This window comes from Palaemon carinicauda, chromosome 33, assembly GCF_036898095.1.
Source record: "Palaemon carinicauda isolate YSFRI2023 chromosome 33, ASM3689809v2, whole genome shotgun sequence".
NCBI lineage: Eukaryota > Metazoa > Arthropoda > Malacostraca > Decapoda > Palaemonidae > Palaemon > Palaemon carinicauda.
In genome coordinates, this window is record NC_090757.1 from 58,586,576 (window position 1) to 58,596,115 (window position 9,540).

At 36.6% G+C, this 9,540-nt stretch overlaps 4 protein-coding genes across 4 annotated transcripts; all 4 read right to left on the bottom strand.

Annotated features, from left to right (window-relative positions):
• Positions 1-1,234: 1,234 nt before the first annotated feature.
• On the bottom strand, positions 1,235-4,325 carry LOC137626191 (uncharacterized). The gene is made up of 3 exons (XM_068357267.1): positions 3,709-4,325; positions 2,211-2,263; positions 1,235-1,380 (listed from the first exon to the last, which is right to left on the bottom strand). Exons 1-3 carry the CDS (start codon positions 4,323-4,325, stop codon positions 1,235-1,237), a joined length of 816 nt encoding a protein of 271 aa, XP_068213368.1.
• Positions 4,326-4,378: 53 nt separating this feature from the next.
• Positions 4,379-4,984, bottom strand: LOC137626193 (uncharacterized). The gene has a single exon (XM_068357268.1). The coding sequence runs from the start codon at positions 4,982-4,984 to the stop codon at positions 4,379-4,381; it is 606 nt and encodes a 201-aa protein (XP_068213369.1).
• Positions 4,985-5,200: 216 nt separating this feature from the next.
• LOC137626194 (uncharacterized) lies at positions 5,201-6,190 on the bottom strand. Its single transcript, XM_068357269.1, has one exon. It carries the CDS (start codon positions 6,188-6,190, stop codon positions 5,201-5,203), a length of 990 nt encoding a protein of 329 aa, XP_068213370.1.
• A 470-nt stretch (positions 6,191-6,660) lies between these two features.
• On the bottom strand, positions 6,661-8,807 carry LOC137626195 (uncharacterized). Its single transcript, XM_068357270.1, has 4 exons — positions 8,072-8,807; positions 7,415-7,900; positions 6,997-7,259; positions 6,661-6,903 (listed from the first exon to the last, which is right to left on the bottom strand). Exons 1-4 carry the CDS (start codon positions 8,805-8,807, stop codon positions 6,661-6,663), a joined length of 1,728 nt encoding a protein of 575 aa, XP_068213371.1.
• Between the last annotated feature and the right edge of the window lie 733 nt (positions 8,808-9,540).

The window sequence follows — 9,540 nt, forward strand, 5'->3', positions numbered from 1 at the left end:
ATGAAGGCGGTGGCGGGGTAGATGAATTTGTTGGTCAGTAAAGAGAGATGACGTAATAATGACGTGTCTTTTTGGGCAAAGGTTGAATATGACGAAAGAAAAAAAAAAGATATATACCAAAGGAAGGGGATATGATTTCATTTCTAGATCGTTTTCTAACTAAACGCGTAGGTGTTGCATCCGATTTATCCTGTTTGTAATGATCATAATGAACGGCCAAGCACATAATTTGTAGCTGTCTTAGAAGCGAACAAAGCTGTAAAAATTTTATGCATCGGCTGCACTCTTAATAAAAGTCTTACTGTATGTTTTGTTTAGATTTTGGTCTGAACTGTCTATTAAATTCTAGAATTCTTTAAAAAATAGAAAAGGTAATGAGATAATTCACAAATGTTCCATATCAGATTAGTGCTACTCCAGATACACGGATAAAACTAACGACCTTTGGTATAATAAATGATGAAGTCACCAGGATTGTTAAGTGGGCAAAGAAAACTAAAACTGTGCAGTTGATCCGATGCCAATGTTCGACATAATTTTAGGAGGAGGTTTTTCTAATCCTGCCGACATGATTACAAGAATAGTAAATACAAAGATTTTTAGAATATTGTCATTATTATCATCAGCAGCAGCAGTCGTAACTAGTTCACTGCTGGACAAAAGCCTCAAACATGCTTTTTTCACTCCCGTCTGTTTATGGTCTTGCTATGCCAGTTTATACCCGCAAATTTTCTTAGCTCACCAATCCATCCTCTTCTCTTCATTCCCCTGCGTCTTTTACAATCTCTTGGGACCCATTCTGTTATTCTTAATGTCTATCTATCATTTGTCATTCCAATTATATGCACTGGCCGTGTCCATTTCCTTTTCTTGCATGTTGTTGAGAATATCTTCTACTTTAGTTTGCTCTTTATCCATGTTGCTCTTTTTCTGTCTCCGTGTTATTCAAATCATTATTCTTTCCATAACTCTTTGAGTTGTAACTAGCTCATATTTTAAGGCTTCAGTAAGGCTCCAAGTTTCTGATGCATAACTTAACACTGGTAGGACCATCTGATTAAATACTCTTCTTTTAAGTGAAAGTTGCATTTTAATTTTCATAATCTCATTTTGTTTGCCAAAACTGTCCACCCCATTCTTATCCTTTTTAATTTTGGTCTCATGTCGTGGGGAAGAGGTTCGTTCATAACTCTTATTTGACCTCCCTATGTATTTTTAGTAAATATTTTTAGTTTTACTCATATTCATTTTGTCCTACAGTTTTGCTTTCTCTATTAAAATATTCTATCGGCTTTTGCAATTCCTCCCAGGATTCACTAAACACAACTATGTCATATGCAAATCCTAAGGCGTCAAAGCATTTCCCACAAATATTACTGCCTACAGTTTCCCAATCTAAATTCTTAAAAACTTCTAGTATGCTCTGAATAATTTAGGAAAGATTGGGGTCGTCCTGTCTAACTCCTTTCTCAATTGGGATTTTCTCAATATTTTTATATAGTTTAGGATTTTTGTACTTCCAGTATAGATATCTTTAAGTGCTCTAACATGAACTTCATCTATTCTTTATCTTTGAAGGGGTTTCATAACTGCTGAAGTTTTGACAGAATAAAAAGCTTTCTCATAGTCTAGAAATTTCATGCATGGTGGTTTGTCATATTCTGTTGATTTTTCCATTAGCTGGTTAATTACATGGCTATGGTCAGATGTTGAATCATCATCGTCATCTCCTCTTACGCCTATTGACGCAAAGGGCTTTGGTTAGATTTACCCCATCGTCTCTATCTTGAGCTTTTAATACAAATTCTTTCCATTCATCATCTTCATGCTTCTTAGTCCTCAGCCATGTAGGCCAGGGCCTTCCAACTCTCCTAGTGCCTTGTGGAGCCCAGATAAATGATTGGTGAGCTAATCTCTCATGGGGAGTACAAAGAGCAAGCCCAAAATATCTCCATCTACCCCTCACCATGATCTCATACACGTATGGCACTCGAGTAATCTCTTATGGTTTCATTTCTAATCCTGTCCTGCCAGTTAACTCCTAATAGTCTTCTGATGGCTCTGTTCTCAAATCTACTAAATCTGTTGGAGATTGTTTCATTGTCATGACTCGTGTCCATATAGTAACACAGATCTCACTTAACTGATATATAGCCTGATTTTTATATGTAATTTCAAGTGATTTGATTTCCAAAATTATCTTAACTTACCCATTGTCAGATTTGCTTTTTTCAATGTTTCATCAAATTCCATTCTAATGACCCTGTATTGGAAATCATAGTAACTAAATACTTCATGATTCTACCTCGTTGACCCTTTCTCTTTCCAATGATATTTCTTTTTCCATTGCATATTCTGTTCTCATCATCTCTGTCTTTCTATTTATTTTGAGCCCAACCTCGTGTGATATTTCATGCATTCTGGTAAGCAAGCATTGCAAATTCTGTGGTGTTCTGCTATTAAGGAGAGCATCATCAGCATACTGTAGGTCAGCTAATTTCCTATTACCAATCCATTCCAGTCCTTCGCCACCATCTCTTAACTGTTCTACGCATTACAAAATCTATGAGGAGGATAAACAATATAGGTGACAACACATTCCCTTAGAGTGCTCCACTGTTCACTGGAAATTCATTTGATAGGACTCCACTAACAACTTTGCACTTGGTATGCTCATGAACAGACGTAATCAATTTTACATATTTGAAAGGAACTGAATAATAAGGCAGGACTCTTATATTTACTCAAAAGAATCCAAAATAGTAAACATATAGAATCTTCAATAAATATGGAAACCTAAATTTACCCCAATTTGGTTTACATATTACCAGGTTCTTTAACAGATTTCCAAGGATTCTTTTCTGTTCCTTTCATTCAATAAATCGAGAAATTGCGTTGTGTTTAAATCATTATTTGACCAGGAATAGATTATTCATATTTATTACTAACCTTAAACTATTCATTGTAAAATTTTCTATCCGGCAACACGAAGTATAGTCTTATTTTACAAATGTCTGCTAGTAACGATATCTAACGTGCATGCATGCCCTTCAATATCACTAGCATCACAAACACTTATAAAATCTTGACTTAGCTTAATCCATGATGATAAGAACTCCTCTCGTGGGTGTGTTAATTCCTTCCCTCCCCTGAGATACCGTAGGTTAACTATGACCCCCACAGTCATGTAACTGAGCCGGTACTAACTCGATTCTGAGTCAAATCACTCAAAGACGACTGACGATCCACGCATGCGCGACCCTCATTCGCCAACGACAAACTTTAACAACTCGTTAACGTTTGCTTAGAGTCAAACAACTATTGAATGTACTTTATTCTTCAAAAAACACTTGACAAAAAGAAATATATTATCACAAACAATTCAATACAACAATTATAATTTTCTACGCATCTCACACTGCATAATGTTCATAATATTTCCCTTACAAAATAAAAGATAAATGACTGATTACTGGTCTTTATAAATGCACTATCGTGATTCCATCTTAAGTCACGATGCACTCCCAGCAAACAGAAACAATATTTACAGTTATAATTGTCCCGCTTGAATGTGGGCTCCTCTGGCCTCAGTAGCCGCCTGTGCTGTTTTCCTGCTCCGTCGGGTGCTCTTGTTATCAGTTTTCTCAGATATGACAACCGTCTCTTGCCATAATTCCAAAGGATATAGCTTGACAACAGTCTCATTACTTGACCTTGTGGGGTTTTAAAGTAACCATGCGCAAGACATCATCCGGTCCCACGTGTAATTTGACAATTTGACCGAGCTTCCAACGACTTCTCGGTCCTTCATCGTGTATCAACACAACATCTCCCATTTTGGGCCAAGATTCGTGTCTGATTCCCACCCGATGAGTTTCTCGGAGAGAAGCCAAATATTCTCTCTCCCACCTTTTCCACAGGTCATCACATTTTTTTGTGATGTACCAAAATTGCTTTCCAACATCCTCATTTTCTCCATACAGAGGATCCTTAGTTTCATCTTTCCAATCTATGATTTCCCTAGGGAAAGATCTCAATCTACGTCCTAAAATCAAATGATTGGGCGTCAGAATATCCAACTGGTCTAGATCTCCTGGAGTATAACTTAAGGGTCTGTCATTAATAATTGCTTCAAGTTCAGTCACAATACAGGAAAGTTCACTAAAGCTGAGAAAGTCCTGACCTATTACTTTCTTTAGACATGTTTTCAGAAGACCAATCAATCTTTCCCATCTAGCTCCAAACCAAGGTGCTCCGACTGGTACGAACTTCCATTTACATTCGATAGCATTCAGGTGTTCTTGTACTAAGGAACTTTCTGCCATGCTTTTCAAATAAACTGAAGTTGATACAAAGGTAGTAGCATTGTCACTAAGCATTAAAGAAGGAAATCCCTGATGGCTACAAAACTTTTGGAACACCATAAGAAACGAATCACAGGACAGATCTTTACTAATTTGATATGGATTCCTCTAGTAACTGGACACGTAAACAACACAATATAGGCTTTTTCAGGATTTTGATGTTTCTCCTTGGTTAACAACGCTCCTGTATAATCTACCCCCGTAACGCTAAAGGGTTGTTTTCTCTGCACCCGAAATTCTGGCAATGGTGGAGCAATATTTACATGGTAGGGTCTCCCTTGTGTTTTCTTACAGGTTATACAATGATGAATTACACTTTTGGATAATTGGCGAAGCTGTGGGACCCAGTATTCCTGTCTCACACTTGCCACGGTTGCATTTACTCCCATGTGAGCTTGTAAACAGTGATGCTCCCTTACTATCAATTTTGTGAGAAAACAACTTTTCGGCTGTAAGATTGGGAATTTTATTTCCGCCGCCTGTGCGACATGTTCCAATCTTCCTCTGCATCTTATAAGACCTTCTTCCATTACTAATAAGGTCAATTTTGAAACTTTACCCCTTTTTTCCAAAGCTTTATATTCTTCCGGAAAGTATTTCCTTTGTAAGAGGATAATCATTTTATTTTTAGCTTGTTGAAGTTCTTCCAGCGTTAAACTTCCAATTTTTCTACGACCAGTTGATTTGCAATTGTGAATAAATCGCCTTATCCAAGCTATAGTTTTACAAAATATATCCACTCTACTAAATCTTTCCCAATTCAGCAGATGGGTTTTTTCACTGTTCCCTACAAGATGGACTTGAATAACTTCATCCTGTGCTTGTGCTTCTTTCACTTATGTCCTGTCAATAGGATAGGTGTGGTTTTCTGATTTTAACCAGGGAGGTCCCTCCCACCAAAAGGAGTTATTTCTTACTTCTTCTGTCTTTTTTCCTCTAGTAATCCAGTCACTAGGGTTTTCTGAAGATGGGACGTAAGAAAAGACTATCTCCGCAGTTATAGAGTTAATTTCCAATACTCTATTTTTCACAAATACTGGCAAATTAATCTTTGTCACTAACCATCCCAGGGCAACTTTACTATCAGACCAAATTATTATTTTCTCAAATTTATTTTCTTCAAAACTTTCAAATATAAATTCACACAATCTTGCACCTAACAACAAAGCCATTAATTCTAATTTAGGTACAGTCAACTCTTTAATGGGTGCTACTCTACCCTTTGCCATAATCAGAGACGAAGTTTTACCACCTGCTCGATAGGCCTCACAACCATAAGCTGTTATGCTAGCATCACAGAAAATGTGGAGATAATCCGCTTTCTCCAGATTAGTGCCTCTGGAGAAGGAAATACTGAGGCTTTTCTCTAAGTCTTTGGACAACTCATTCCACTGCTCTAATAAAGGAACTGAAAGTAGATCATCCCATTTCAACTGCTGTTTCCACAAATCCTGTAAGAATATTGTAGCTCGTATCGTAATAGGGATAAGCATTCCTAAAAGATCATAAATTTGGGCAATTGCACTTAGAATTTCACGTTTTGTTTTACCGGTCTTAAGATGATTAGGTGTTATTGTTAGTTCATCATTAGAGATGTTCCAATTTAGGCCTAAGACTTTATAGGTTTGTTTCTCTTCTGATTTTATGCGATAGGCATCCGCGACAGTATTCAAAAGATCACTATTACTAGTCCATTCCTTTAAATACAAGTGCGCCTGTGCAAATATTTTGTTTGCGCCAAAAAATAAATTTATCAATTCATCCTCACTGTTGGAGGTAAATTGAAGGTTGTCCACGTATAATCCCCTCTTCATCATATCCACCATCTCAGTACATCTCGTGTCGTTTCTGACAGCTGCCAGATGTGATTTAATAGTGGCATTCAACAGAAACGGAGAACATGTAGCACCAAACAATACCACCCTAAACCTATATATGATTAACTCACTATTTGGATCCGTTGGGTCTTGCAACCATAAAAACCGTGTGTAATTGCGGTTTTCTTCTCTCAATTGCACCATAAGAAACGCTTTTTCTATATCACTAATACAGCCATAGTTGTTAGTCCTGAACTGCTAAAAGACTTTGAGTAAATCTGTCGTAATATGTGGTCTAGTCCACAGACAGTCGTTAAGGCTCAATCCATTTTTACCTTGTCTCCAGGAACAGTCAAAAACTATTCTGATTGGAGTGGTGGCACTATCTTTCTGTACACTATGATATGCTAGATAATGACAATTTTCAACAGAATTGTTTTTATCTACCCTTTCAATGAATCCCCTATCCTCCTGATCCTTCAGGATTTTAGATAGTGGTTCAGGTAGGCTTCATCTTTCTGAAATTTTGCACATTGTTGTTTAACCCGGCCCAACGCCATGCCAAAATTGGATGGAAGCCTTGGCTTATTAGACTTCCATGGTAAGGCCACAACATATTGCTTCTTCATTTCAGAATATACAATGGTACTTTCAAAGTCTTCTAGAACCTTTCGATTATGTTCTTTCAATTCATTGCAGTCAATACCTACTTTATCTAAATTCTACAAAATATCCAAATAATTCCTTATATCACTATCAAATTTATGAGTATCTTCAATTACTTCCTCGTTAGTTTCTAGCTTTAACACAGTTACCTGGGTTTCCTGCATTGGAGGAGCATTACAGGACCCTGTCACAACATATCCAAATATGGTAGGTAACAATATCAGTTTCCCAGCTTTTCTGAATCCGGGGTGTAATATGTTATAGACATTATCAACGCCTACCAACATATCAATGGGTGCTTGCTTGTCCACAGGCAGATCGAAATCTTTGTCCGCTAGACAAATTTTGGTTCTACACAACGTTTTCAAATTACGTTTAACGTTGAATTTCTTAGTATACTCTGGTAACTCATCTACCACAATACAATCCATAATAATCAATCTACCCTTATAAGGTATGGAAACGCTCACCGTCTCATACTCGTTCACAGGTTTACTTGTCAAATAACCCCTTAAGGCAATTTTTTCTGTGCCTTTAGATCTATACTGTACGCCCTTAACTGCTGACCTTCTGATAAAGGTTCGTTCCGCACAAGTGTCCAATAATCCACGAAGGCGTACCAAATGTCTTTACCCTTTAACACAATTGTGGCTGTTGGTAAAATTGACCTCTGCCTGGATTTCTGACTCTGATCACTTACGGAAAGTGTTCCAACTTGCACACCATTATTATTAGGTTTACTTGCTGATTTAGTTGTTGATTTACTTGGTTCGCTGGTTTGTTGTTTATCACATAATACACAATGATGTTTTAATCTGCATCCATTTCCACAAATTTGCTTTTCACAATCTACACTAAAGTGCTTATTCGATGCACACACAAAACTCAATCGTAAAAAACCAAGACGACTCAGTTTCTTATCCCTACTGGCATAAGTTTTACACTGTGTCCACCAGTGTTCGCCTTCACACAACACACATTTTCTTGTTTGTTGAGAACTAAATTTATTCACATTTCCTTTACTCTTAGGTCTAACAGATTGTGATTGATTCACTGTGAACGTAGATATTATTGATAGAGTTCCAGCTTTATTTACATCCGCTGAGACGAAAGATCTTAGATTGTGAATTTATTCTTCTAGATATTTCTTAAATGTGTCAAATACAAGCCAGTCATCTCCACATCTGCGTTTTACAGTTTCACTAACACTCTTAGGCAACTTACCATGAAGCAAAATAGTGTAGAGCTCATTCAACTCCAGGTTTTCACTCTCTAATGATCTTATCGAGCATTCAAAATTTGCTCTGAATGATTGCAATGATTCTGAATCAGGAGATGGAGACTCCATTTCTAGTATTCTTCTTACTAGAACTCGTTTGATCTCATCCTTTTTCCCATAAGTGGCTTGGAGAAGAAATATAGCTTGTGAATAATTCGCAGCTTCCAACTTAAATCTTGAAATCAATTTTAGAGCATTTCCTGTGAGCAAACTTTGCAGATATGAGAATTTCTGAATTAGTTCTAAATCCCCTCGCTTGTGTACCGACACATTATATAATTCCCAAAAGGAATTCCACTCCAACACATCTCCAGTAAAATGTGGGAGATCCAGTTTCGGCAATCTAACATTAGTCTTAGGTGTGGTCGGAGGATTTCCAGGAGAACCGTTTCCTGATATCGCTGTGATGGCATTGATCAACTTACACCAATGTTCCCCAATTACTACTTCATACTCTGCTTGCTCTTCCACCTCTTTCATTCGATCTTCTTCAGTGGTTAAAGCTAATATCTTTTCATTCAGGTCGTGCACAGTCTTCATTTGTTTCATAATTAAATCTTTAATTGAAGACAATGTATTGACATTACCTGCAGCAATAGCAGAGTCTATCCTATTTATCCATTTGGTGATTACACCATTGTAACCACCTCGTGACCTCACCAAAGCTTCTCTATCCGACATTTTTCCAATGATAATTATCAAACCAGCTAAAACTAATATAAATTTTCAAATTTTCAGCAATTTCAACAAACAACTGTTTATGTAGAATATACAATTTCAACAATTTTTTTTATATATAACCACCCCATTAAATGCAATTAATTAACACACTTCTAGAGAAATTCAGCTCAAAACTTATCACCATAATTATATACAACTTATAACTAATGCAATGTAAGATGCGTAGTCTCTCATTGTTAATAATTCACTAAACTGTTCACTATAGGAGAAAAATAGACAAAGTAAGGGTATATGAAGGAACTACCTAATAATTACTTAGTGCCCTATGTACATTATTTTCAACAACACAATTATATTAAATTCTTTCCCATAGAGTTTTCGTTTTAAACAACTTCAACTTAGCTGCTCGGTCATCAACAAGATGGCCGCCTGTGCTACAACGTTATTCTCAATTAATGCCGAGACTAGTTTAACCCATCAATAGATACCCGATCATTGACAAAATGGCTGCCTTGTGCGACAACGATATTATCAATGTCGGCGCAAACTCACTAACACAACTCGAAAATTTCACCATAGGAAAAAATCAATTTATTAACTTTACTTTCAACTATTAGCGAATTGCCGAAACTCAACAACTTAACAAAATTATTATTTCCACTTTAAATTATTTTTCAATAAAAATCACTAGTGGAAAATAATGTTCATACTTAAATGTTTTTAATTAGTGGCA